We start from the raw sequence: 27,941 nt of genomic DNA on the forward strand, positions 1-27,941 counted from the left end.
CAGGGAAGCCGAATAGGGTTTGGCTGCATTACTGATGGCAAGCCAGCCAGCGTGTTACCGGATGCCACACTGACCCAGTGTCAGATCACTCCACCACTGTTAGGGCCCTGGGCTGGGATGCAGTGGAGTCAGGTGGGCCTGCATTCCCCCACTCCTGCCACCCCACCCAAGAGGCCTACCTTGGTCTGTCATACACCCAAGCTTGGATGCCAGACAGTTTTGCTATCTGCTGCACCAGAGAGCTGATCCCCCTAGACTACTGTGCTGCTCTGCCTGACTGCAAGCCAGAGCCATTAACTGCTGGCTGCCCCACCCTGGCTTAGGGCCGGGGCTCACAGATTCAATTGCTGCTGGCCTGGACTCCAGGCTTGGGCCTACTAACTGTTGGCTAATTCCCCCCTGAACGGGAGTTGCTCCAGACGCATTGTAGAGAGGGGGCGTGGTCTCCTTTCCTGACTGACTGAGAGAACCGCAGCTGCCTTACAACTATGTAGAAGAAAATGCTGCTTTCTTTTTATTTTTTAGCAGTTTACATTTAACAAAGTACTGTACTGTATCTGCTTTTTTTGGCTCTCTGCTGCTGCCTGATTGCGTACTTCTGGTTCCAAATGAAGTGTGTGGGTGACTGGTCAGTTCGAAACTCTGGTGCTTATAACCCTGAGGTTCTACTCTACATCAATGTTATGTTGCGAGCTTGATTTGAGATGGGGGAGGCAATCAAATGTGAATATTTGGCTGCATTACACAAACATACTTTGTTCTTTCTTCCCTTTTGTGTAATGAGACAGGATTGCCATTCGCTTGCTGCCTGCCCCTTTTGCTGTCTTTGACCATCCCAACTGAAAATAGTATTGCTGAAGTACAACTGTTTTCTGCAACAGTACAACTTTTATACTAGTTTTTGGAAATACTCTGTTGAATTAAGAACCATAGTATCTGGGCTTTGCACAATGTAATACAGGTGCTTGAGCGTCTACTAAAAATAAGACCAAATATAAGCTAAATCAGTGGTGAAGGCCCTGTGGCTCAACATTCAAAGGTGGCTGATTGAGTCATAGTGGTCAGGCCCCAGCTCTTTTCTCAGTGTCCCTGAGTAAAGAAAGCTGGCACGCTTTTATGTTTGCTTGCTTGTGTGTGGTTCCTCACTCTAACATATTTATCTACCTGGCAAGATCAGTCTAAAAATAAAGTTTGTATAAGCACACAGTGTATGAATGTCAGAGCTTGTCAAAGGTGTTAGACTGATAATGCTAGAGCCCTTTATTTATCTACAGATCTGGTCCAGCACAGCCAGTGGCAATGCAAGTTCCTCTATATTCCTTCATAGAAGCATCTCTTGTACGGGGTAATCAGATTGTAAGAACTTAGCTAGACAGAATAAAGGAGGGGGCCTTTCAGAATTGGAGCTAAAGAGCAGGTGGGCTCTAGAGAATGGTGAATTTGAAGGAAGATTTCTCATTCACAGTTCCAGCATGAAGAAAATAATTGCAGACAATGAGAGAACCGATAAAGGGTTGCAAAGGGAGGCTGTAGGCAAGTGTAGTGTGCCAATACAGATGCCTTCTGATGAAATACAGAGCAGCAGATGCATGAGTCACGCCAAAGTGTGCTGCTTTCTGTTTTTGGTTTCTTTTACAGCGTCATTGATGACAACAGTTAGCAGAGAAGAGACGTGATCTTCAGTTCTGCGCACGATTGTCTGTCAAAGGTCAGATTCAGCCACATTAACAGTGCAACGCTGTGTGGGGACAAGGTCAGGGATGTAACCGCTGCGGTGTGCAATTAGGTACAGGAACTCTCCCAGCACTAGTCACCTGCAACATGCTATGGAGCAATGTTGCTGATGGATGCTGTCCCTGTTGCTCTAGGCTAAATCCTATTATGTGCTCTGTGGTCTTAGTGCTAACTTGACCTAAACATCCCTCCACAAAACAGTGCTACTGGTGGAGGAGATACAGTGAAATTCCATCCACCTCACATTAGCTATATTGGATCTGTTACTGGCACAGTGCTGTAAAATACATGAGGGGTTCACTAAGTCAGCTTTGTGGAAGGAAACGTGGACTGGGAGAATAGTGTTTAGTAACGAAGCAGGCTAACATAATGCACGTGCAATTTCACCTACTGTATGTACTTTGTACATGAGGGGTACAATAGATTTCCTAGCCTTTGTGGGTGGATAGTGTGATTTGTTCAATAGGTTTGCTTTTGTTCCTCTCAGCCTTATTCTGAAGAAATTCTCTTACACTAAGGAAAGTACAGCCTTCAGTGTCAGTGGCAAATTCATGATCACACAATTTCATCTTTTAGCAGCTCTGTGTATGCACTGTAATACTGTCAGTCATCCACCATGCACATAGCCAACATGTTTGATGTGGAGGAGGAAGTGTGTGTGATGATTAATCCCTAGGGCCCCTGAGTTGAGCTGCATTTGAACTAGTACCTGCTAACCAAATATTTACTCCACTGAGCTAACCAGATTCCACTTTACTTAAGAAGAGTGGCAGCTACCGAGCTCTAGGTATGCTGCCCTTATCAAAGGAGAACCTGGGTTAAGGTCTGCTGTTACCAAGCACTTAGGCACAAAACCAAGCAGCTACGATGACAGCATGCTGTGGCACAATACGTAGCATGCAAGTGAAAGGCAGCCTCTGGCCAAAAAGGGAATGTTGGATGTTCTTTGGGCTTGCTTTTTGATTGGAAAGTGGCACTTCTCTTTTACTGAAAAGTCAGCTCTCTTCACCATGCTCAGAGCCAGAAAAGCCTTTGGACTATCTCCATAATCTTAAAAGCATGTTTATTTTTATTAGCTTGTCTTAATGGAGTTTGTACAGTCTTCCTGCACCATCATGGGTGGGGAGTTGTCATCCCAGAAAGGGAGTCTAGGTTAAGAAATGATACAGTGTATGAAAGCTTACCTGCTATGCAGGTAGGGAAAAAAAGCTTCCCCCTTGAAATGTCTGCTTATTGGTTTATCAGCACAAGAACTGCCTACTGTACTAACCAGTATAGACTTGTAAGTGGCCTGAAGTTTGCAGTGCATTCAGCATTTTGAATCATGTTCCTCTTTTTGAACTTTGAATCCTGACACTCATCACTCCTCTTCCAGGTGTAGGCAGAGAACCCCAAAAATCTTACAGAATTCAACAGCTGTGCAACCCCCAGCAATGGGTTCAATCCCTCAGTAGTGACTGGTCCAAGGGGAGGGTACTTACTGCTACTAGAGTTAGAGTATGTGTTTGGGATCTGAGGATGTTGAGTTCAAATGCTACTGATGACTTGCTGGCTATTTAGGGTTATACATTAGAACTCTGAGTTTTCCTTTTAAACTAGATTTAATTCACACAATGATAAACATCCTTAAAAACAACTTTCATAGTTTATTATACTGTCAATTGTAGTTCAGTGGAAGCAGAATACAGCTGTTCCCCATTTTTGTAGTTTGTCACATCAGCAAGTTTAAGTATTGAGTTCTAGTGTACTTTCATAGGCAACTACAGAGAAGACCTTTTTATATTCATTGTTTTCCATTCTGTTTGAAAGTTCATGTTTCTACAGTGGCAATGCTGAAAACTTATAAGGATAAAGGAGGCAGCGTACTCTAGTGCAGAGGACTGGGGAGACATGAGTTGTTACATTAATTGGGCCACTGATCTGACATACGGCTTCAGCTTTATCTTTCTGCTTCCTTCTCTTACAATACTTATCAGCACAGAAATGATTCAAATGGCACTTCACCTTCTGGTTGAGCTCAGGCTTGCTCTTCACCTCTGATCCTGTACTAAGCTTCCCTCATGACCGTGTAAGCTGCTGTTATAAGATCAAGCAGGTTCAACACTTTGAATACTGATGTTTTCATACTTCACATTCTAAAAACAAATGGGAGATCTCTTGCATAAGCCAAATGAGTTTAATTTTTTTCCAGCAGCAAGTTAACATGATACAAAAATACATAATACTGTTTACATCATACAAACAAAAGCAGCAAGCTCCTCCAGGATTTGTGCAACATCACTAGTTATATATACTTCTCAGCAATGCATACTTAGTGACCAGTGTTCCAGACCAACTATATCCAAATTGGTTTGAAATAGAGGTCTTGGAAGCTGATTTTTCTGACAGATTGTAGGGTGTTTTGCTACCAGCCATAAAGGGGGGAAAATGCCATAACAGGGAGTTAAAGACATACCTAATGTGCACTTTGGTGTTCTCCAACTTCCTTCAAGACTATACTAAGAGCAAGAAGCAAGGGAAGAGCATCAGTCTGTAAAGTGAGAATTTCCACCCCCACCTATGAAATTGTCCTGTATATTATAAATGCTTCCTAGAGATGATAATCTAAAGCAGCAAGTCACATCCTCAATCCATTTGGTATCTAGTTAGGTGTGTTGCATGCAAAACACCATATTTGGCCCATCATCTCACTGCTTCAGCTATGAGCTTAAGTCTGATCTCACTTACAGCTGTAGACTAGCTATGTAGAATCAATGGCAACATTCTTATGTAACAGAGCAAAGTTGGGTCCATTGTTTCTTCCTGTCAGCAATTCATTCTCTTCTGTTATGCAGTTTATCATTTATTTCATACACAGTATTACTGTAACCTAGAGCCTCAGCTACTACTTTCCAAATGGGAGCTGCAGTAGCTTTCACTCCTAATATCTGCCAAAATTCTGTATTTTGCAGCCTAACACCAGTTACAGTTTATGCAATGGGATGGCTTGTACCTAAGTGGTTAGTTGGCCAACAGAAGCTTCCTCCTAAACTAGTGGGACTAATTTAATACCCTAACTGTGGGTTGAGATGGATAAAATAAAAAAGCTACAAAAAGATTTTTAACCCACACATATTACACTGACCATTAGGAAGGGAGAGCATGATATTGCTGTCTTGAACACATTATGGAGTAAAAGACAGCCATTCAAAATAGTGTGCTGCATTAAATAGAGCCATGCTCTAAAACAAGCCCTGATAGAAATACCCCATGTTCTTCATTCACCCTAGCTGTCAGCATTTGATTTTTGTCTAGACAAACTTCAAAAAAGACACCTGAAAAAAAAAATCTACCGCTGTATTTATAGTGGAGACATGACTAGTTTTCATTGTTTAACACCTAATACTCAAGTGATGCCCTAACATTGGTATTGACAGTATCGGACCACTTCAATTGTAGCATGTGATCTTCATAAAGACATGTCTGAATAAAAATTCTAAATCAGCATTAGCAGCAAAGTAGCTGCACCTGGTCTACAACTACAAAATGAGTGGAACTCAACATTTAAGTTTGCAATTTTCTTTATAAAAATGCAAATTCCATCTCTCTCTGGAGAAAGATTTCTAAATTACAATAAAATATTTCAGTTACACAATTTGGGTTCAAAAGCTATGTAGACTTATGCACAAGACGACGTATAGTTTACTTATTTTAGCCTATTTTTTTAATGAATATATTTTGTTAAATAGACTTGAGTGTCCAGTAATTTTAATTCATACAAATTATCTACACACCTGTGGGGAAATTCATTCTGACTTAGAGATCCTGGACCAAATGGGGGGACACTCAGGCCCACCCAGAATCCCACTGAAGTTGGTGTCTGTCTGGGTGCAGGGGTATGTCTGTGCATCCCAAGATTGGGGCTATAATTAACAGGAAATAGGCAACAACAAGCAGTTGCTGGTACAATATAAAGGATTGTGTTCTTACATTAAAAAAAAATACAAGTCTCTCACATGTTAGAGTGCAGTCAAGTGGCCAGCAAGTTTATGCTGATCAAACGAATCAATGTAATTGACAATTCCCAGTGTTACAGTCTCACTCTTGAGTTGTTGTTTCCCCCCTGAAAGAATCTCACATTTGCATTGTAACATCATAGCAGTTGAACCACAGGACTTTGAAAAGAAGCTATTTTCCCTCATGTATAAAGCTTGCAGAGTGCTCATCAAACACAAATCAGGAATAATAATTTAATGAGGGCCCAAACAGTTTTATCCTACCATAGAATCTGCAGTAGGTGGTGTTGGTGAGAACTCCACAATGATCCCCTCTCAAATTGTTGTGGCAGGCACGTGGGGATTTGCCTCAGCCCATAAAACAGACCTTAGTGATCACACACAATGCCCATGTATGCACATGGAGGCCTACCACCTCTACCCCTTCCTCCCTGGAGTGAGGGAGCTGCTCCAGAGATTACAGCTGGTCACAGATGCTCTAGGAACCCCTCGGAGGCTGTATTACTTTTTAACCCTTATTTCTGCAAGGCTGGAGAAGGGCTGTTCCCAACCCACCCACATTCTACTTCCTTCTCCTGCACAGATCCCAACCCCACTGAGAGCTCTTTTTATAGGTCAGAGGAGGAAGGAGATCCAGATTTAGAGGGAGCCCCTTCCGGTATGAATTTTACTACAAAGACCCTTATATAGTAACAGAATATTACATTAAACTTACATTAAAGCTAATTTTTAAGAAGTTGGACATGTCACTTCATATGTATATATTTTTAATGCACACGTGATTTTGACAGACAACACTGCAGCTGAATAATTACTTACAAACAAATATACAGATTATGAAAGCATGAAAAATTATTTAGTCCTCTCTCCACCCCATCTCTTTGATCATGTTGACAGTTACCAACTTTTAAATAAACACTGATACAAAGTAAACTCCTGAAAGAGTAACACTGAGGAAACAAGTAGTGTGCTATGGAAATCCTGGCTGCAAAATGTTTACATGTATCATGTAAACAGTGTTACCTTCAAAGGCTAGTTTAAAAATGTTCCACATCTATAGATCATATTCTGGCACTTCTGGTAATGGAATCTATAAGAGATGTCTTCAGATGAGTAAACTTTAAGGAAAAAACTCATTCATAATAATAAAAAAAACATTAAAACCATACCTGCTGAACACTTTTCCACTGAGACATTGGTCCATTTCAGATCAAAATTCTCATCTAAAAGTGATAATGGTTAAAACCATCCCAGGAGAACAATTTTGAACCAATGATCTAGAATTACTTGTCTGTAAAAGAGGTAATAATAATGCTTTACTGGAAACAAAAAAAATCTATTAACAGTAATTCACTCCAGTTCCCTGTGTTCTGAACATTTCTTGTTTCTTAAAGATTTACCTTCCTGCTATTACAAAAGCAGAAAGAATAATAAAGATCAGTTCTATATCCTGTACTTTATCTTTCTGTTTTATATGATCCTGTGATCCAATCTGATCATCAACTGAGTTTTGAGCTGAATTCCCTATTTGCTTCTCAACTGTTCCCTGATCCCATCGTCTTAAGTGCAATTTTAAAGATCCCTATTTTAATTTTTCTAGCTAACCCACGAGAAAGTTAATTTTTAAAATGGTTTTGCAATTAACATACTTTGCATTTTGTGTAAACATTCTGTAATACCGTAAGTGTAGTGCATATAAAGGCACAAGACAGAGTAAGATGTGTCACTGAAACTTCCTTGGTTTCAGAAACTAGCAATACACTTTTTTCTTTTTTTAAATCTGGCTGGTAAACTTTGATCCTATGAAATTCATTATCTGATTGAATATGTACACATCACCTTTCTACTTTCACTGTAAAAAGGTTTTCTATGGGAAACAAGTTTGGGTTTTTGATGTGAGTGATCAGATGTCCAGTGTCCCTGTAATAGAGCAAATACTACATGTTGTTATGACAATGAAAGTCTCTTTGTAGGTACATCATTAAGTTGCAGCATTTTAAATACAACTGAGAAAGGAAAGAGCTTATGTTCAATAATTAGCCTGTAATGATTACCAAGCCCTGAGAAGCATATTCATGTTCTTGGGCCATGTACTTCTCAAAGTCCACAAGTTAGATTAAGCATTTTTGGTCAAAATGTTTCTAAGTAACATGAAGTCCAAACATTTTATTTTTCTAAAGAGGTGTTGGCCCAAACTAAGAAGCTGTATCACAACAATCCCAATTTCACAGAAATCATCCTGTGCAGCTGTAACTGAAAGTCCTAACTTCCATTTACACACACAGTCCATCTCAAATATGGGCCTCTTCTTACTACTCTACTAAGAATGAAGATTAACCTGAACTGTAAGCACACAATCCAGTTAAGTGAGAGGTTATTTCAGCAATCAAGTGTTTACAATCCAGCAGTCATATCTGTATAGGGGAAGGGGAGATACTATTTGCAATCAGGTCTACCAAAATAGTCTAAGATGATCCAACCTATTTCACTTAGGTTGATTTTAAATAATAAATTAGCTGACTCAGTCAGAATCTGAAATCAAAATATGGTACCTGACCAATCAGTAAGCCACTCAATCACCAAAAATCAATGCTGATAATGCTTTTCCATGGATAAAGCCAGGAGCACAAAATATATCTTTTTTTTCCCCAATAACCTGCTTATGGCCATTGAAATCCATAAATAATATCAAGATTCAAAACTGATGTAAAAGCATGGATGGGCTATATGTAAGGAGTTTACGTTTTCTTGTGCTATCAGAATACCAAAGTAAAAACTAGCCCTAGAATGTTCACAATAGTAAATTTTGTCCCACTAATCCTAATGAAAGGATTCTCTTTCTCCTCTCATAATACTCAGAAATGTCCTTTAGCATTTTACCAGTAATTTGTGTACGTTGAAACATTCTTAATATAGTTCAAAAATATCAGTATGTCTTATGTTTCAAACAATGACATGGCAACAGCTAATCAGCTGTCAATTTCTTCTGAGCATATCCACACAGGAGCAGACAGCTGGCTGATGGGGGCTGATTTTTGGAAGAATGCATCTTCCTTTCATCAGCAGCTTTACCTTGAACTGGAAGAGAAAGCATAAAACCCCAATAATATTTTAGAAACAAAGAAACATTTAGCAATTTAATGAAATTTGTTGCAATAACTTTTACAGGAAAAAACAACATATAATGGAACATTTAAGCAGTTCAGATCAGGGGACTGGCAATAGAGCTGCCTTCAAATCAATCCATCTCAGGCCGGTAGTGATCAAAAGTTGTGATCATCTTGTGGGTATTCTATCGCCAACTACTATGTGAAATTAGTTGGTAATCTAAGTTCAGTTCCGACAGGTATGTGCCTCATAAGAACAATGGTTACAAGTAGTACTAAAATGAACCATTGTTGTCAGTCTCAGTACACACACCAGTGAATGACTATATAGTCTCCTACCCCTAACAGTGGTGCAAACAAGCTGTAGCTGTGTCAGAAATGCGGTGCTGTGCTGCCACTATAATAGTGCTCTGGAGAGAGAAATTCATTCTTCATTACTATCAATATAACTGAGTGAATGTAATTTTTCACTGTTTCTCTATGAACTTTTATAGGCACAATCCAACTCAGAAAAGTTTATATAACATACATCAAAGAACTTAATACATTCAAATTCAGTTATGTAAGTAACAACAGAAATATTAGTCCGGGAAAATACCTCCAAAAAGTTTTCAGAAAGAGTTGAATAAAATATTGAATTTACATGAGCTGTGTTCAGATTATTTTGTGTTAGCGTTCCATGAATACTTGTATGAGTAACTTGTTTAAAAAAAGTAAACCTCACAGGCATAGTGATTTTTAAGCAAATACTCACAAAAAGCAAGACACAAGTATTCAGACCAGAAATCTGATTCCAAGTTATTCATCAAATCAGGGACAGAAACAATAGCATGCAGGCTAGGTGTCCAATCAAAACTAACAGTTCAAATTTTGAATACTTTCAGACTGCTTACAAACAGTGTACAGTCTAATAATTATTAATAGAAGATATTCATTGGAACAAGGCAAATAATATATAAACAAAAAAATCTATATGCTACTCACAGATAATATGCAAATAGGAAAGAGGTTATGTTTTTCAAATTATTCATTAAGCATTATTCACTCAAAAATATATTTCTTCTTAATTTTAATTTTGTAATAGGAGCTTTGAAAGCTCAATATATGAGCATGTGTATTGATAATTTCCATGGCCATTGTTATACTCCATTTTTTGTGACTACAGCCATTAGAGCAATGGATTCCTTTATTTTAATGGAAAATATCCATGAATTTTGGGATTTTGCATTCGAGTGGGTGGATGAGATAATAGTCAAACAATTTCTATGAGAACCTTGAGAGCTGCCAAGTTAAAAACTGTGTTTCATAAGGTATTATAAAAATAACCAGGAACTCTGATTATGACTAGTGATTTGTCACATTACTGGTTATTCTACAGGTGATTTGAGGAGTTCCATAATATGACCCCAAACTTACTAAAAAAAAAAGTGTCTCCACTGTTTCCTAGGCTGCATTGCTAAATAATGTCAGCATGTAAATGGTCCCAGGCAGACAATGACATGCATCACTAACTGAGGTGAGTGAGGCGGCTATTTTTCCATGGCAGCTATTGTTTTGCTAAGATAAGACTAGGTTCAACAAGGTGCTTGCATGTCATTTGAAGAATGTATCCCTCAACAACTTTTTGAGAGGGTTTTGGAGAGGGCTGAGGCTATGCTTCCTATAATGACAAGGGGTGGAAATGAATTTCTGTAGGTGTCTGAGATTCTCTTGGAATGATTATTTCAATGCTGCAGTGATTTCATCACATTGTATAGTTAGTGAAAGTGTTATAGTGCCCAGAGCCTTGGGTAGGCATTGTGACGTTGCACTCTATATGTTTTATGGAAATATGTTTATAAGTGTGAATATGATGTAACTGGAATATGCTTCATGCAAAAGGTCTCTTGTAAGGTATCATTACAAAGCTTATGATCTACTGATCATAAGTAGATGTTATGATCATCCTACTTATGATCATAAGTTCATCCTATTTGTATGTATGTATTTGGCAGCATGTGACCTCCAGAAGAAAGAGGAGTGTCCATGTACCAGCAATGCAGATACAGGTGAGCAACCGTTTTCATGTTCTCTCGACAGGTATTAATGCAGAAAGTGGACTAGATGATATATCTGAGGGAAGGGAGCAGAAGGAGACTCCACCGATTGGAAGGCATGAGATACACTGTCCTAGGGATGGGGGTTCCACGACCACCACTCCCAAGAGAAGGAGGCGGGTGGTGGTTGGGGACTCCCTCCTCAGGGGGACTGAGTCATCTATCTGCCGCCTCAACTGGGAAAACTGAGAGGTCTGCTGCTTGCCAGGAGCTAGGATTCACGATGTGATGGAGAGACTGCCGAGACTCATCAAGCCCTCGGATCACTACCACTGCCTGCTTCTCCACGTGGGCACCAATGATACTGCCAAGAATGACCTTGAGCGGATCACTGCAGACTACGTGGCTCTGGGAAGAAGGATAAAGGAGTTTGAGGCGCAAGTGGTGTTCTCATCCATCTTCCCTGTGGAAGGAAAAGGCCTGGGTAGAGACCGTTGAATAGTGGAAATCAATGAATGGCTATACAGGTGGGGTCAGAGAGAAGGCTTTGGATTCTTTGACCATGGGATGGTGTTCCAAGAAGGCGGAGTGCTAGGCAGAGACGGGCTCCACCTAACGAAGAGAGGGAAGAGCATCTTTGCAAGCAGGCTGGCTACCTAGTGAGGAGGGCTTTAAACTAGGTTCACCGGGGGAAGGAGACCAAAGCCCTGGGGTAAGTGGGGAAATGGGATACCAGGAGGAAGCATGAGCAGGAAAGTGCAAGAGGGGAGGACTCCTGTCTCATACTGAGAAAGCAGGATGATCAGCAAGTTATCTTAAGTGCCTATACACCAGGGGTTGGCAACTTCTGGCAAGCAGCTCGCCAGGGTAAGCACCCTGGTGGGCTGGGCCAGTTTATTTACCTGCTGTGTCGGCAGGTTTGGCCGATCACGGCTCCCACTGGCCAGTTTGCTGTCCCAGGCCAAGGGGAGTGGCGGGAAGCCGCCACCTGCGCTGCTTCCCGCCGCCCCCATTGGCCTGGGCGGCCATCCCATGGTCAAAGAATCCATAGCCTTCTCTCTGACACCACCTGCATAGCCATTCGTTGGCAGGAGGAGTAAGCGCAGTCAACGGGGGAGCCACGGCAGTCGACTTGCCGCCGTGAGGAAGGCCAGGTAAGTTGAATTAAGCTACTTTGACTTCAGCTACACGAATAGCGTAGCTGAAGTTGTGTATCTTAATTCGAACCCCCCGCTAGTGTATCCCAGGCTTAGACTTGCGTGTTTTTGCTTTATTTTGCTTGATGACTTACTTTGTTCTGTCTATTATTACTTGAAACCACTTAAATCCTACTTTTTATACTTAATAAAATCACTTTTGTTTATTAATTAACCCAGGATAAGTGATTAATATCTGGAGGAGCAAACAGCTGTGCATCTCTCTCTATCAGTGTTATAGAGGGCGGACAATTTATGAGTTTACCCTGTATAAGCTTTATACAGAATAAAACGGATTTATTTGGGGTCTGGATCCCATTGGGGGCTAGAGACAGGAGTACTTTGTTAAGTCTGCAGTTTTGGGGGCCTGGTTCAGATCCTGGGTCTGTGCTGCAGCAGGCTAGCGTGTCTGGCTGAACAAGACAGGGTTCTGGAGTCCTAAGCCATCAAAGAAAACGGGCTCAGAGGTAGTTTCAGCACATCAGGTGACAGTCCCAAGGGGGTCTCTGTGACTGAACCCATCACAGACATCTTTTTATAATTTTAAATCTAAATAAATAAATAAAAATAAATAACTTAATTCACAGAAGTCACGGAACAGCCTTCAGAAGGTAAAAGCTTTCAATTACAACCAACCCAACAAAGAGTCTGATATTTCCCTGCCAATTCCCAGAACTTCATCAAGTCCCTTTGCTTATTTTTCTTTGCAGATTAGGATTTCATCGACTTGTTCCCATGAATCATCAATTTGGCAGTTCCATAAAATAGACATTATTTCTTAGTTGTGGAACATCAGTGCTTAATATGCTAACTTTCTCCAGACTGTGACCCAAGACAATGCTTAGGAAGTTATCAATATGATATAGACGTCTACAGTCTCCATTATTTCTAATGATTAATGGGAATTGGCTGTTTCTTTTTGCCATTAAAGAACAAAACTACAAGTTCATTTATTTCAAATTGTACCATTGAAATTATTTTCTAGGTCTTTGCCTAATTCTCTTGATCCAAAATACTATCACACATTAGCACTGATCTAGTGGATTGAGTTCAGGGATAAGAGTCACAAATTCTTTAATCTGAATCCTAGCTTTGGCACTGAATTGTTGTATGGCCTTGGCTAAGTCACAACTTCCATGTCTGTCTTCCTACTAGACAATGGCAATAATAATACTTACATGCCTACATCTAAAGAGTGCTGTAAAGATTAAGTTAATTATTTAGAAAAAGTATTGTTCAATCAAGAAATCTGTGTTTTAGGATAAGCAGGAGAAATTGTTTCAATGTCTGAGGTAGAAACAAAATTAAATTGGAAAAAGCAAAAATGTTGACAAAGTGAGAATAGAAGCAAAACTACCAAGCATATTTTTAATAACTTTTCTATTGTGCAGAAGCACCTCGGAAGGAGTTTAATAGCAGAGTGGCAAATAAAACATAGAAAATACTATCTTACCTTTCCTTGAATATTTAGATGCTTCTATTAACAGTGACTAGGTTTCATTTTCCACGGTTAGTCCAGGATTGCTCATACCTTTGGGGACTGGAAAAAATAATGTTGTAAAGAAAGTGTTGTATATTATTTTTAAAATATATTAATCAAAACAGCATAATATTTGGTTGCCAATCTTCTCCTAGTTTTGTTTCATGGTCCACTGTGTGTAAATACTGAAAAACATGTATAATTATACAACATCCACTAGCTGCAATAGTCACGAAGGTGCCATCACATTTTGGAACAAGTGATTAGCTATAATGATTACCTCTCTGATTAAAAAATGTTGGGATTGATCTTGCGAGCCAGTGAACAGCTGCAATTCATATTATCCTTTGTGAGAGTTGCAGGTATTCAATATCTGTCACCATCAGGCTCATTAATAGTTAGAAGTATAAGAGGGCTTAAAACATGCAAGGGACATTTTACAAACATGCACCCTAAATATTACACTTTGTAACAATAAATTCTTTCCCTCCTTATATCTACATCAAATTAAAAGAGAAGTCTTCAGCCATTTTCAGATTACATCTTTCCAACAAGAATTTACATTAAATTTCAATGGGTATAACAAATTAATCTCTTACCAACTTTGCCCTTTTCGGTATTTGCACTACTTTCCGTCCAAGACTGAGTATCAGTAAGAAGGTGGCTCTGGGAATCTCGTAACGTCTTTGGTGGAAAAAGGTGAGTCTCGCTAATATGCAATTAAAAGAAAATAAAAATAAAACAGTAAAGATTAACTAAAAGTTAATACCAATACCATTACACATTTTAAACAACTGCTCATGTAACTGTCTTACAAAAGTCTTACCTTGGCCATTTTCTGCTGAATCTTTTATTCTAATACAAACCTTCATTCTAATACAGGCTAAATTTTAGTTCTGTCACAGAGACAGACTACAATCTAAAATGTAATTGTTTAAAACAGAACAGAGAAACATTTAACTTACATTTTAACTTTGTTTTTGGTAAATGTTAGGGACTGGTTAACATGTTTTTACTAACTCCAAACCCACCTAAAGAGAGTGAGTTCAAAATAAGGATCACATTTTATTTATAGCTGAAAAAATGCCAGTTGCCAGCTTCAGTTAATTGTAACCGATGCTCCTTATACCAGCAGCCCCAATCTAACAGCAAACGTGCTACTAGCATTCTACATCCTCTGTCCCCCGACCTCATAGAGTATGTCTGCACACTAGCTGGGAGGTACAATTCCCAACTTGGGTATATGTACACAAGCTAGCTCTGCTTGAACTAGTCCCAGAACTAGCAGTGGGACCATGACGATACGGGCAACAGCTTGGGTTAGTGCCAAATACGTACTCGGGGCTAAGACAGGACCGTAGTTGGGCAGCTAGCCCGAGCTGCCACCCAACCTGCTACGGCCACACGGCTGTTTTTAAGTGCTAGCTCTAGCAGAGCTAGCGCATATATGTCTACCTAAGATAGGAGTTACACCTCCCAGCTGCTGTGCAGACGTACCCATGGAGAACAGCGAGAAGAGGATCTCTGCCCAATCTAGTCCACCTCCTATGGTCACCTATTTTCTTGCTTTCCAGCATGGTGCAAAAAGAATTATGAGCAGTATTTGTTATTAATGAAAGATGCATACCTAATTAACTAGGCATTATAATTAAATCAGTATCTACTCCTTTTATATGTATAAAGTGCCACAAATGCCCTATGCTAGAAATAATATACCCACGCTTCCTTGATTAGTCTTTTAACTAGTACTGTTTTTTATAGGTAATAATTATAAAAAAATAATCAGGTAAAAATAAAGTTTTTATTGGAGAAAATATTATAGAATTAAAATACAACTGCTTTATTTGACAGAATACTTCAGCCTAGTCATCAGCCTCAGAGAGCAAATGCATTCCTTTTGCCATGGCAGTGGTTGAGGTGAAATACATGTTTTTCTCTTCAGCAATAGTGTCTGCAAAATATCAGCAAGAACAACTGTTCTGAGTTGTAGACAGTTGGATCAACACAATCTGTCTTAGAACAGCAAAAGTTAAGAGTTTCTTTCCATGAGGAGCTGTGAATTTATTTCTCAAGTAAGATCACTTTGATTTGGCCAGTCTGCTTGTTGTGTAGAAATAGCATGGAAGCAGAAGATCTCAAATGTGTACTCAGTGATTTTTATCCAGTTCTGATTAATGAGTGTTTGAATATGCTAGGGAGTCACGTCAAAGACTTGATGAGATAAATCTTATGACTGGAATACTGGGATGGAAGGGTATAACTTGTTCAGGAGCTGCTGCATTGTACATCAAAAACACATTAATTTGTTCTGAGTACCAGAAGGACGTGAGTGGCAAACCAGCTGAAAGTATTTCAGTGAAGATAAAAGGGGGGAAAAACAGGGGTAATGTCATGGTAGGGGTCTACGAAAGACCACCAAATCAGGAGCTGGTGATGGATGAGGCATTTCTAGAAGAAGTAACAAATATCCAAAACACAAGACCTGGTAGAAATGGGGGACTTTACTACCCAGTCATCTGTTGAAAAAGTAATACAGCAGAACACAAAATGTCCAAATAAGTTTTTGGAATGCAGTGGGGACAACTTCTTGTTTCAGAAGGTGACTGGGTAGCAGCAATTTTTTATTTGATTTGGACAAAGAGGAATTGGCTGCAAATCTGAAGGTGAAAGGCAACTTGGAGACAGTGATCATGAAATGATAAATTTCATGAATCTAAGGGAAGGAAAGAGTGAGAGCAGCAAAATAAGGACAATAGATTTCAATAAAGCAGACTTTAACAAACTCAGAGAACTGATAGTATGTAAGGCTCCATGGGAAGAAAATCTAATGGAAAAAGGAATTCAGGAGAACTGGCTGTTTTTCAAAGAGGCAATATTGAAGACACAACAGTAAACTATCCCAGTGCAAAGGAAAGAAGGAAGAATAGCAAGAAACCAATATGGCTCCACCAGAAGCTCTTTAATGACCTGAAAATCAAAAAAGAATCCTGGAAAAAATGGAAGCATGGACAAATTGCTAAAGAGGAGTACAAAAGGACAGCACACGCATGTAGGATAAGGCACAAAATGAGGTACACTTGCAAGGGACATAAAAGCCAAAACGAAGAGTTTTATACATGGATTAGGAGTAAGCGAGAGACAAAGGATTTCCATTAGGTTTGCTACATATTTAGGAAAGCTTTTCCATTTTTCTAAAGTTGAAGAGCTAGACAACATTTCATGTCGTGTAACAAAATAGTAGGTCAGGTTGATCTATTGATAAAACAATACAATTTTATTTGGATTTATCATGAATGTTAGAATTACTGACTGAATGCAGCTTGATCGCCTTCTACTGATCTCTGCCAACATTAAAAAAATTATCAGGCACACTTACAGTTACAAAAGAAATTGCTAAAAATTGTGCCACACAATGTTAGACATGAGCTACTATTATGTAACCATACCTACCTAGGTTAAGAGGTATTTACATCAGTTTATACCAGTTCTGAAATGATTGCAGCTGTGAAAGGTACAATCACTAGGATTGATAGGGGCATCTAAATATGAGTGAATCTGACACAGACTGACAATTCTGGAATCCCACATTGGTAAAGGCTAAGAATAAATACAGAAGTCAAAAACACTGATTTTTTTGGAATTTTACCATTTGTATTGCACATTGCCCCAAAAGCACCACTCAAGATTGGGGCCCAATTGTGCAAGATGCTGCACAGAACACAAAAAGAAAGACCCCCTATACTGAAAAACTTGGAACTTAATTTGGGAATATCTCAAACAGGCTCACCAATTAACTGTTTTAGTAGCTATTCAAAGTACAATTTGTTGTGGCTAGATAGACAGACTGTCAAAAGTCATGGGTTGGGAAACAGCTAAACAGACAAGAAACACAGCTGATAAAAAGGAAATAGAATGTATTGCTCCCATATTCAACACTATTATTCATACGGCATGTTAGGGAGATTGCTTTGCCGGGTTTAAAATGACGAAGGTCTGAAACTGAGAAATCAGCTGAATTAAAAGAACTTGATATAGATGCCTTAAATTCTGTTTCTTAGTAGGATACTTTTTAAATGCACATATGACTGCATTAGTGATAGCTGCCTAAAAATAATAAGCAAATGAAAAGTGGAGAAATTCACAGTACGACAGGTAAATGACAAACTTAAGGCAGACATAAACAGACATACTTTTTGGTTGTTGAATTAAGTCCAACAGGTGTGGAAACTTGTTCAGGATCTTGGTTAACAAGACAAGTTGGGAAGGAGCAACCATCTCCTAGACTACAGAGAAAAAGAAGTTTAGAATCAGTGTAGATTTGTACAAGCAAAATAAACAATACTTCAAATATTTATTTTACAATTCCTAATTTCAAAGCACCTGCTTTATTTCACATGATTTGGTGTAAAAAAAAGTATTGCTTACTACTTTCTGATATCCATATCTCATGTATTGAAAGACAGTATTTTTCTTGAAGCATACCTTGTAAATACAGGGAGCAGCCAATATTTCTTCTCATCGCCAAACACCTGTCTTAGATTTTTGCTGAAGCCCAAGCTAAAGCCATTCTTGTCTGTTCCATGGCGAAATATAGGTGCTCTGAATGCCTCTAGAAAATGAGATAGGTTTGTCATATTTCCTGCCTAAATACATTTTTAATTAACACCCACTGATTCTTTAGATAATTATGCCGGTAACTACAGGCTTATTGGCTTTTTTGGCTATACAATATTTTCTTTCGGTGGGGGCTACATAATGCCAGTTCAGGTATTGTGCAGCCTCCCAAAACTACTTCCTTTTGAAAGGTGAAGACACTGGTATTAGTGCCCAATTGCCATACCTAGAGAAGAAGCCCTACTGCTGGGGAGGAGGCAGGAGTTTTCCCTTTTCTGACAGATTCAGTGAGCCAGGGCGTAAAGAGGTCTCCCCATGTAACTGCCCCATAGCAGAGTCCAGCAAGGTAAAAGACCTAACTGAGGAAATTTTTCAACCCATTCTCAAATCAAGCAACTACAAAAGGAGAAAAAAGAAAGGAGCCACCCACTTTGGCATTCGGTTTCCCTCACACACCTGGACAGATGTGAGAAGTCCACTTTTACTCCTCAGACCTTTATATAAGGGCCTGAGATCTTCATTCTACCTTTTTAGGGTTGTGTAGGGAAATTACTGCACCAACAATAGGAAGAGAAGAGACAGTTATGTCTAAAACAAGGAGCTGCAGTGTGTCTGATTCACAGCAAATTCACAGTTCTCCTTCCACCATATAACTCCTATAGCTGGGTGTTTCCCTTATTGGCCTTATGAAATAAGCTAATCATTTCCTTGTATAAAGTTTACTGTCAGTACACAAGGCCCTCCTGGGACACTGCAGAGATTTTCTTTTTTATTAGGCTATTAACTTACAAGTTGAAGAAGTGCAGAATGTGAGCCAGAAAATGTATGAATTAGTTCTAACTTGTTATAAGAGAAAAATATATCCTTGCTCCCTAGGGAAACTACTGGAATCCTGCTAGTAACAATCATGCTTAAAGTTGTGGCCAGCATAATCTTAACTGTAACAGACAGGAATATACCTCAAAGTAAAGTAGGGAAGAAGAAATGTAAATATATATTTATGTTTGATTAAATATTTAATTTTTATAGCTTTATATTCCAGTTCCCTTACACTAAAATAGCATATGCTTGTTTATGAACTCACAAATCTTGATGGGTGCAGTTTATTGTATTAAAAATGAGTATTCTTTTTATTTTATTAATGGCTTTTAAATAATCTGATTCGTATGTCTTCTCTCATTATGACCAATTTGAATCACTTTCCCACTCTTGTTATTTTCTAACTGATGTTAGATTTCCTGGGATACTGTGAAAGAGAAACACTAGCAGGAATGGTCTTGAAGCATACACAGACTCCTCTACAACTGATATTTAGTCAGAGTGTCCTGTTAATATCTGCATTAGCCCGGGGAAAAACCCAGATCTAACCCTTCCACTCCCCTGCCTCAAACTCAGTGTGCATCAAGAGAGAGTTTAGAGCTCTAGAAACTTGTTGCTATCATATTGCTGACTGAAATAACGAACTAACAACAGAGAGTGAAGGTGAGAAACACATAGGCTATGTCTACACTACAAGCTGTGATGAGAGCTAGTGCAAGTATACTACACAAGCAGAAGAACCACACTCCTAGCTCATACTGTGGATGTAGCAAAGACACATCTTTTAGGACCCATCTATGCTACGACTATTGTGGAGTCAGGGACCCTGATGCAGTTATGGATGTTGCCAAACATGGACGTGGCCAAATCTGTTACCAGGTAATGGAGACACAGTTAGGCCTCATCCAGGCTACCAGTTTTAACCATGCTGCAACTGATTATACTTTTAATATAGTTAGGGCTTTAGACTGTGGTACTATCATCTTGAGTCTCTGCACTCATTTACTACTAAGAAAGCAAAGTGGCCTTTAAATCCAGCTTTTTTGTGTGATTCGTTATGTGATTCAACAGCTTGATACGACTGGAATAAGCACAAAGGTAATAATACTCACTGATGGCAACGTACACTGTGACATTACTTACCTAATGTAGATTTATTCTTGCTGACTAGCCAACAATGATAACCAAAAAGAGAGGATAAACTGACTGAAAACATGGCTGCAGCAAAGAATAAAAACATGATATGGAACTTGGCTTGAGTATCAGGAAGGCCAGTCTATAAAGAAGGAAAGAAAACCAAAATGTTAAGGCAGGGAAAATAACTACTCCTTTAGCCATATTAATAATATCCACTCAACCAAGATCTGGGTCAAGTTCTGCACTGACTCTCACACCCCTGTGCAACCAGCATCTTTCAGGAAAGTAATAGTCCCTTTAGAGAGAAAAGGACACATTCTACTACCCCACCCCATGTTCTTTCAAGGGGCATGAATTAGAGCAGAATTTGGCCTTTTCAAGAGAGAAAATATACAGCAACTCCTCACTTAACGTTGTAGTTATATTCCTGAAAAATGCAACTTTCAGCGAAACAATGTTAAGCTAATCCAATTTCCCCGTAAGAATTAATGTAAATGGGGGGGAGGGGTAGGTTCCAGGGAAAAATTTTTCACCAGACAAAAGACATATACATATACAGTATAAGTTTTAAACAATTTTAAACAAACAATTTAATACTGTACATAGCAACAATGATTGTGAAGCTTGGTTGAGGTGGTGGAGTCAGAAGGTGGAAGAGGGTGGATCATCTGGTTGCTCCTCTTGCTGAACTTTCCCAACTTGAAAAAACACATCTAGAGATTGTTGTTTTGCTTTCCTTTTATTTCCCTTGGTAAATTTCTTTATAGCAAGTCATTACATGACCAACTGCCCTAATCACTTTGGAGCTGCCTTCCCTGTCAGGATCGTCATCACTAAGGATTTGCAAGCCAGCTTTGATTATTTGGAAAGCTTCAGAAAGATGTCTGGCAGTCAAATTCCAATGGGTTGATTCTTCTTTTACTTCTTGGCCCTCTTCTTCCATTGCTCTCATCACCTCTAGTTGCATCACATCTTCACTGGTTAGCTCTTCTCTATGGGATTGCAGAAGTTGTGTAATGTCGGCTTCCTCTACCCCATCAAAACCCGCTTTCTTGGCCAAGCCGAGGATAGCAGGGACAACATTTTAAAAGTCATTTTTAAGTCACTGAAACATTCAGGCCGCAACTTCCCCCACACACCATTCATGCACGCCTGAGTAACTTCAGCCCAGAACTCACTGATGTTATTGATGCACTTGAGGATGTTGTAGTCATGCCAAAATTGCTGAATTGTAGGTTTGCCTTCTGTATTGGTGCCTCTGATGAGCTGGTTAAAAACACAGCATAAGTAAAACACCTTAAATGCAGCGATGGATCCTTGGTCCCTGTGTTGGATGAGTGATGTGGTGTTAGGTGGCAGAAAGACAACTTTGACGTTTTTGCACAGCTCGTCCGGGTTGATTGGATGAGCCGGTGCATTATCAATAAGCAATAAAATCTTGAAATCAAGATTTTCCTTGGCACAGTATTCCTTCTATGCAAGGACAGCATGGAGAATCAGCCATTCTGAAAAAATAGTTCCAGTTATCCATGCCTTCTTATTGGATCTCCAAATGACTGGAAGGTGTTCCTTTTAAAATCCCTTGAGAGCTTGTGGTGTTTCGGATTGGTACATTGTCAGCGGTTTCATCTTCATGTCTCCGGCAGCATTACCACCTAGAAGCAAGGTTAGGTGGTCTTTAGCTGCTTTAAATCTGGGTGACGTCTTCTCTTGGGAAATATAAGTCCGCTCAGGCATCCTCTTCCAATAGAGGCCCGTTTCATTGACACTGAAGACTTGCTTAGGGGAGTAGCCACCTTCCTCAATTATTTTCTTGAGATAGTCTGGGGATTTTTTAGCTGCTGCAGTATCGGCACTAGCTGCCTCACCGGACATCTTGATGTTATGCAGGTGGAAGCATCTCTTGAACTGATCAAACCATCCCCAACTTGCCGTGAACTTCTCTGTCTGTGATCCTTCACCTTGGTTTCTCTTCAAATTGTCATACAAACTTTTTGCCTTAGATTGTATCATTAGCAAACTTAGAGGTATGTTCTGTGGGTTTTGATCTTCTATCCAAACTGAGAAAAGACGCTCCTTTTTTTTGGCCTAACAACTTATTGATCGACTTACTGTAGTAGCACTGCACGGTGTTACACATGGAGCACTAGCCCTGATCTTGTTGGCATTACTCCGAATTTTTCCTCAATGGTCGGAGTAAAACCTAGAGTGATGCCAATGTCTACCGCACGCTCGCCTGCATCAAAATGTCTTAAAGTGTCTAATTTAGTACCCAAACTAATGTTTCCTACTGCTAGGCACTCCACTATCACTTGCTGGAGGTTTTTGACTCATGATCCTGGGTGATAATCCTCTGGACAGCACATGCACGTGCTACTCTTCACTCCCTTCAGCCTGGAGTGATTGGGGTCTGCAATATCAACCAACTACTGAAAGGGAAAGAATTTGGAAAACCCATGGTAAAACAATTCCCTTATTGGTTCTGTGCATCCCTATACTGCTTCTCCCCACTTGCTAGAGTGAAGCAGGTGCTGGAATACTATTAACTTGCTTTGGGCGGGCTGCCGCCCCCTGAGTTCTTACCCCTCTCCTGCGAAGGGGGGGAGTGTGGATGGACGTTGTGTATTCAGGTGCAAGACAGCAAGGCAGGGCCTCCGCTGTGCACCCACCACAGCTGCTTTGTAGGCAGCTGGTGGCTTCGGGCGAAGCCTCCGCAAGTGCTCAGCATAGCGCTCTATTCCTGAGCGGGGCAGCAGCTAGGCCATAAAGCGATGGTGAATCGCATGTGGAGTGTGTTTACAAACATATAGTAGTTGGGAGGTGTCCCTGCCTTACCCCACACACGCACAGCCTACTGCAGACAATGAGGTGAGCAAGGAGGCTGAAGGTGTCATATTAGTCTAGGAAGCACCTTGAGCAGCAGCAGTGGCAGCGTCTCCCATTGCAACTCAGGTACAAGCACAGGCGCTGACTTTGCCGGAGGGTGCTCAACCCCTGGCTCTGCCCCAGGCCCACCCCCACTCCATCCCCTTCCCCGAGCATGCCGCGTTCCTCAATGCCGCAAACAGTGGATTGTGGTAGGCAGGAGGCACGAGGTGCTGATCTGCTGCTGGCGGGTGGGAGGCACTGCACTGGGGTAGAGGGGAGCTGATAGGGGGGCAGCCGGCCCACCCTGGTTCCAAGCCCTCATGAGGACGGGCTGCTCTTCCAGAGAATCCTGCAAGCAGAGGACAAAGCAGGCGGCCAAACAACGTTTATAAGGGAACATTGCGCAACTTTAAACGAGCATGTTCTCTAATAGAACAGCAACGAAACAATGTTAACCGGGAGGACGTTAAGTGAGGAGTTACTGTAAATATTGACAACAGAAGTTCTTTAAACACATTTGAATCTCAATTGCACACTGAAGTGGCTTTTAGAGTAGAGCCTTTCATATTTAAAATAACCAACTTGTGAAACTAACCCTGTCAGAATGACTGATCTATAGTACACAAAGAAAACAGCACTGTTACAAATCTAAGGGCATATTCTATGTTGTACATTCAGATGACAGTAGCAGAACATTTTCATATGCAGGCCTAGTGGACTGATTTAAATCAAAGTGATTTATTTCACCAATTTTAATTATGATTAAAATCAACAAGCTGGAAACCTTGAGTTTAATCTTGTTTTGCATTACTTTAGTTACCTTCCTAATGTGGGGAATATTTTCATTGGTTGGTAACCATTAAAATGTGTTGATTTGCATGTCCCATGGACTTAAATGAAAGTTATGTGTGCACAGCTGATGGGATGATGGGTCTTATACCTGAAATATACTAGTGGTGTTCTGTTACCACTGAACACCATATACCCGCCAGCGTTGTTTGGAAGCAAGTCAATCTACCTGACATCCAAAAACATATTTAGTTTTGCAGCTGAAGACTCTTTACGGTATGTCTGCACAGGAACTAGGCAACCGTGGCTGGCCTGTGCCAGCCTACTCAGACTAGCAGGGCTCATGCTGCAGGCCTGTTTCATTGCTGTGTAGACATCTGGGCTGGGGCTAGAGCCATGGCTCTAGGACCCTGCAAGGTGGGAAGGTCCCAGAAGTTGGGTTCCAGCCCAAGTCCATAAGTCTACACTGCAATGAAACAGCCCTGCAGCCTGAGTCCCGCGAGCCTGAATTGGCTGGCACAGGCCAGCCACAGGTGTCTAGTTGCTGTATCGACGTACCCTTTGTTTGTGCTTATGATAAGGCACATATATGAGCACAAAATCAGAGTCAGCTGCTGAGGCCAGCTTAAATTTGTAACTTAGTGACCAAAAGTTACAGAGTTAAATATTTCTTATAGCCTCTTTTCCGCTTTTCATACATTGAACAATTTTATTGTCACCATCTTGGAAGTGTGAAGACACACAGAAACAAAAATCTATTCACTTCACTTTCTTCCACATCACAATGTTTGACATTTCAGTTTTAAGTGAAGACTGTAGTCTGTGGGAGGCAAGTTCACACTTTATATGAACACAGACTACAAATTAAAAACTAAACAAATGAATTAATGTGACTATAAATATTGATATTTTACAACTCAAAAGGAGATATATGTATATACTTGCTAAATATATAGCTCTGAACATACAGAGCTTTTACATTTACAGAACCACACTTTACAAATAAGAATATGGGTTAAAGGTAAGTACTTACTGTCCAGAATTTGATAAAATACTGTAAATCTGTTGCAGCAATGAAAAGGCAGTACAGTAGAGAATAAGCCAAGAAAAGAAGGAAAAATTTGTAATTGGAGAATCCAACGCAGTTGTTCACCCTGGCAACAACAAAAAATAAGTACATGAAAAACTGAATGAAAACAAATACATTTTAATAATCCTTATTTAATTGCTTTAGTCTAATTTTTAATGTACTCCTTTACTGTAAAATAATTTTAGCATAAATCTGTAAACAAAAGTAATAGTTTCCTGTATCTCTCTCTAGTGCCAAAACACTGTCTATGAAATTCTTCATTAAGACATTATTTAAAAAAAAAGAATTTAATACAGATGGATGAGATAAACAGCTGTTTGCTTTTGGACTCCAAAGTAGTATTTCAAAGAACTTCCACAAGCCCTCCCCATGCTCTCTCAATGTCAATAAAAATCCACAGGCTGAAATCAGGCATAGAAAGGGCCTAATTTGAAAAGAATATTTTTGACAAATTAACATATGGATGAATATCAGGATTTTGTAGAGAAACTTCCAAGTCTTAACTATGGCAATCTCCAATATGATGTTTTACTATTATAATATGGCTTAAACATTTAAAACTATCTAATGCAAGATAATCAAATTATTGAGATGGGTACATTGGAAACAATATCAAGCCATTACCAACTGGAATGAAGGGACACTACATTTACAGTCTCATAATTATAGTTGCACGTATTTTGACCAAGACAAATTGTCTGAAAGGGTCAGGATTTTGGAATCACAATCCTTAATATGTTGAAAGAAAGGATGAAATAGAGAATCCTAACCTCAAACAAAGAGACAAAGTGAAAAACTCTTAAGCCTGAAGGAATATTTAACATAAAGAGACAAATCAATTAAGCTTATGAGGTGCTGAAACTTTGAAATTACTCAATTAATAAAAAAGACTGTCTTTTAAAACAGATCAACACCAAGAAAAAAAACTTCTCTTTACAATACAAAAGATAACCCTCTCTGTAGTCTCCAAAGAAGCAAAGGAGGATTCTGCTGCAGCAGATTTCCGGAAGCATTCCTGACCTAAACCATTATCAGTGAAGACTGGCTGCGTCTTATAGGGAACATGGGCCAGGTTTGAGTTTGGATAACTATTTGGTCAAATGGTAAATGAAGTTGATTGCTAATAAGGAATGCTAAAGCAGGTTTGATTTTAGACGAACAGACCATAGCATAGAATTCAGAGACACCCGAGTTCTCCAACCTTCCGTTAAGAGTGTATACATGTGGGTTTTGTGTGTTACTATTTCCCCAAGTAGATATTAAAACTTCCCAAGTCTGTTATCTAATTAGTTAAAGATTAGCTGGGTTACAAATGTGTTATTTCAGAACTGTTAAGTGCCTAACTTAAGAATGATCAGGTCTGCATCTGTGTAAAAGCATCCAAATGCAGGAACTAAATTAAGGTGTAAAGGGGAAATAAGCTAAATAAATGGAGTAATCATAGGTTATATGATAGAGAAAGCGTAAGGTGTAACTCTAAAGTGGCAAGCTACAAAGAAATCATTCAAAGAGTTTGTCTACACAGTGGGTTAGTGTGCACCAGGCTTGGGTGTAAATTCTAGTGTGCATCAGCGTGTTTCACACTAACCAGCCATGTGGACTCTGCTGGCACACCCGGAGCTCTCTAGTGCAAGCGTTTAGTACAGGGCAGCAGGGTCCACACAGCCAGTTAGTACACGACCTACTGATGCACACTAGAATTTAGACCCTACCTGTGGGTTAATGCACACAACATAGACAAGCTATACTTCCTTAAAACAAAGGCGTGAGTCAGCTTAATCTTTTGGCAGACTCTTAGCCCAATTGACTGGATTAATGGAAAGGCAATCTTCCTTAACCTTCTTTTGAAGAGTGACCTCACAGCATATTAAGCAGTGGTGGCCGTTGTCTGGCTTATTGGAAAAGGTGTGCGCCCCTCTAAGGGCTAGAGTGCCAGAAAGTGACATGGCTGCAGATCAGGTCAGCATGGTGACACTGACCCATTCCGCACACCCCCATGACCAGAAGAGAGTGGAGGGACTATATAGGTCCATTCCAGTACAGGAAAAAACCTCTTTTCTGGACCAGGCGGAGCAGCAACTAGAAGTGGTGACATACCGGGTTTTGTCAAAATCTGATGTGGGCACTGCACTAGTCACTCCTTTCTCCAGGGACTGGGAAGGAATTTTCCCTCACTGCCAGACTGTCCAAGATGAAGTGTAGGGGTAGGTTTGCCATCCCCACAGTGGGTTCGGGGGGCTGGGGGGGGGGCTTAGTTGGGGCAAACATGAAACAGGAGTTAGGCTATGATGTTGCAACTCATTATGTAAATGTGGAGTAGATACCCAGTGCAGGTACTCCCTAGGGAAAGGGTACAGTGATCAAATAAGCTGAATTGGTAAAGGATTTAAAGGAGTTATTCTTTAAAAGAGTGGGAACAAGGGGGTTCGGGCTTCTATGACTTCAACAAGTTAAGTACAAATCTGTATTATGGATTTCATAAAATGTCCCTTGAAATTCATCAATACACTACCAGCACCCACTCTATCCTCTATCTGCCTCATTTTGGCTCAAGGTTTATTAGATTAAAATGAAAGACAGTGAAATAGACTTGCTTTGAGTCTGATATGTCTGTCCTATACAAAATCTGTCAATTTGGATAGAGAATGTCTTCAAATGGGTAAACAAAGCCAACTCTACTGAAAGGAAATTAGATATATTTATCCAGACCATACGCTTTTAGGAATACAAACTGTTAACTGCCCTTTGTGTGTCAACTGAGTGCTACTTTTGCAGAATGTAGCTTGAGGCAATGGGTTTCTAATTTGACTTCTAAGTTTACATGAAAATTTGGGTCTGCCTTAGGATAACACATGACAAATCAAGTTTAGAAAAACTACGTTTTCTGAACCTTGTAATAGACTGATTTGTAATTAGATATTGAAAACCTCCTAGACTCTGAAGATAAATGCTATTTCCACTGATATTTCCATGACAAGAATCTAGTTGTGCTTATAAAGGGTTGAAAAATTTGTTCAGCACTGAGAATTAACATTGTAGAAGAAAAACATTTTATGCGAGAAACAAGATGGGTGAG

The 27,941-nt window shown here is 39.8% G+C and overlaps 1 protein-coding gene across 4 annotated transcripts in view; it reads right to left on the reverse strand.

The window, feature by feature from the left end:
• Positions 1-3,891: 3,891 nt before the first annotated feature.
• Positions 3,892-27,941, reverse strand: part of ZDHHC2 (zinc finger DHHC-type palmitoyltransferase 2) — a 59,397-nt gene continuing 35,347 nt past the window's right edge. For all 4 annotated transcript variants that reach the window (XM_039539139.1, XM_039539140.1, XM_039539138.1 and 1 more), the window contains 7 exons: positions 24,809-24,929; positions 20,125-20,257; positions 18,031-18,157; positions 17,739-17,831; positions 14,148-14,257; positions 13,522-13,608; positions 3,892-8,807 (listed from right to left, as the gene is read on the reverse strand). In XM_039539139.1, coding sequence (XP_039395073.1) covers positions 13,559-13,608; positions 14,148-14,257; positions 17,739-17,831; positions 18,031-18,157; positions 20,125-20,257; positions 24,809-24,929 — 634 coding nt within the window. In that variant the 3' untranslated portion in view covers positions 3,892-8,807; positions 13,522-13,558. The remainder of the gene's footprint in view (positions 8,808-13,521; positions 13,609-14,147; positions 14,258-17,738; positions 17,832-18,030; positions 18,158-20,124; positions 20,258-24,808; positions 24,930-27,941) is intronic.

Source organism: Mauremys reevesii, linkage group 5 (assembly GCF_016161935.1).
Source record: "Mauremys reevesii isolate NIE-2019 linkage group 5, ASM1616193v1, whole genome shotgun sequence".
Lineage (NCBI taxonomy): Eukaryota > Metazoa > Chordata > Testudines > Geoemydidae > Mauremys > Mauremys reevesii.